Here is a 2,104-nt window from a genome sequence, read left to right on the forward strand (position 1 = left end):
GATGACACACCCTACAAGGAGCGGGGGGGGGGGGTCTGGCAGAATCACTGTCCCGGTTCCCTATTAACTACAGAGAGAATGTCAGATAACTTACGATTTACTGGAGTTCTTCAATTCCATCCATATCATCGGAATCGGAGTCACTTCCAGTTTGGATGATCACAGGTTCTATATCATCTGTCAGTCCATCCATTCTCCACAATTTTTCCTCTTCTGCGATGGCATGCGACACATAGGATTTCCACCTTTCTGCTGTTACTTTATGAAGTCCCTCTGTCTGTACATTTTCAACATCCGGCATTTTGAACGTGCTATTTTTATCGGCTACATATCTTTTCACTTCACTCCAGACACTCTCGATAGGGTTTAACTCGCAATGTCTTGGTGGCAATCGTAGAATTTTGTGCCCCGCCTCACAAGCCATTTTATCCACTTTATATTGTATATATTTATGTTTAACTTTTTTCACAATGTCCAGGAGATCGCATTTCAGCATTTGGGGAGTATATGTTAGGAGTTGCCTTTCTTCTTCAGATATTGTCTCTGCTTTCTTGGCGTCCAACCATTGTGTAATTCCTCTTTTTTTGATTTTAAATTTGGAATCTTTTCAACGAAAACAGTGTGATATGGTGCGTTGTCCATTACAATTACACTATTTGGGCGTAGTTTTGGAAGAACAGATGCAAACCAAGCCTCGAATCTACTACTGTTCATCTCTTGATGATAATCCCCATGTCCCTTTTCGCTCTAAATATTAATTCTGCACCAGTCACAAATCCCTCTTCACTTCCAATGTGCACAACAAACAACCTTCCTCCTCTTCCCGACGGTGGTTTAAATCCAGTTTTTAATCCTTCTAGAATCGCCTGTTTACTACTTTTTATAGTGGTGTCTGTCCAAACATAAGATACTGTATGCCCCTCGTTGATCCAAGTTTCATCCAAATAATAAATATGTATACCCTCCTCCCTGTACCGCCTAATTTCGCGAAGATATCTATGTCGCCAATTAATTATGTCTTCCCTATCGATCATGGATGATGAGTGTTTTATACGACCATATTTAAAACCAATTTCCTTTATTACGTTTCGGGTTGTAGTATTACTTACAATAGGCAACTCTTCATCTTCAACAATAGCACGAGTAATTTTTTCTACCGTTGGTACTTCGTTTCTTCTATAAAAATCATGAATTTTCTTCCGCACACTACCCCTCCCAAAATTTTCTAATTTTCTGCACTTACTTTCCCCACGATCACTTCGATTTGGCCGCTTTTTGCCCGGAGTTGTAAATTCTCCTGCGCTGTTGAACTCACGTTTCACGCGAAATATTGCTGCGGCACTAACACCAGTGAAGTACGCTGTCATATCAACAATTTCCTCAACTGTTTTGTCTGCATATTTTTCTCTTAGTCGAGCATACACATTGATGACAATTTGCTTTGCTTGACTTTGAAGAGGTTTCCCTTTCTCGTGTTTGCGATAATACCGAGAAGGTGATTCGGATTCATTCATATTTTCAATTTCGCGCTCAACACTCTCCATTGTTTCAGTTTCACTACACCCACGTACTCACACTAACGCACGCGCGCAGACGATATTTAGCAGAGTAGAGTTACCATCTGCAGAACAATTGCAGACATTACACGTGACTCCCATTCTTTGCTTTGTTTCATTTACCAGCAGCAGAAAAGTTTCTTACGGGTAGTTACTCTACTTAATTTATATATAAAAATATTAAGCCATTTTCTATCCACTGTGGACGATTTCCAACATTGATCAATCAACTAATTGTAGCGGTCTTCTGTTTTTGATATAAGATTTTTCAAGTTTATAATTTTGCAACACTTACAGGAGACTCGCATCTTAGATGCCGCATTTTCACTCCTTTCTTTCCTTCTCTCTTTCCAGTTCTGAATCGTGACGTCATTTTCATAACCCGTTACTAATGAATCTAGTATCTTTTATTTTAAATATTGTTCCTGTATTGGCATTTTCATATATTTACATTCAATTAGCTCTTTGAATTGATCTCCTAAGTAATGTTTTTCGTGTGTAACATTAAGAACTATGTAACGTGCGCGGAGTGGCTCGAATTGGAGCTG

At 39.2% G+C, this 2,104-nt stretch overlaps 1 protein-coding gene across 1 annotated transcript; it reads right to left on the reverse strand.

Moving 5' to 3' along the window:
• Positions 1–710: 710 nt before the first annotated feature.
• On the reverse strand, positions 711–1,544 carry LOC145669844 (uncharacterized). The gene has a single exon (XM_081738191.1). The coding sequence runs from the start codon at positions 1,542–1,544 to the stop codon at positions 711–713; it is 834 nt and encodes a 277-aa protein (XP_081594317.1).
• Positions 1,545–2,104: the final 560 nt, after the last annotated feature.

Source organism: Thermobia domestica, chromosome 14 (genome assembly GCF_964235325.1).
Source record: "Thermobia domestica chromosome 14, izTheDome1.hap1.1, whole genome shotgun sequence".
NCBI classification, from domain to species: Eukaryota; Metazoa; Arthropoda; class Insecta; order Zygentoma; family Lepismatidae; genus Thermobia; species Thermobia domestica.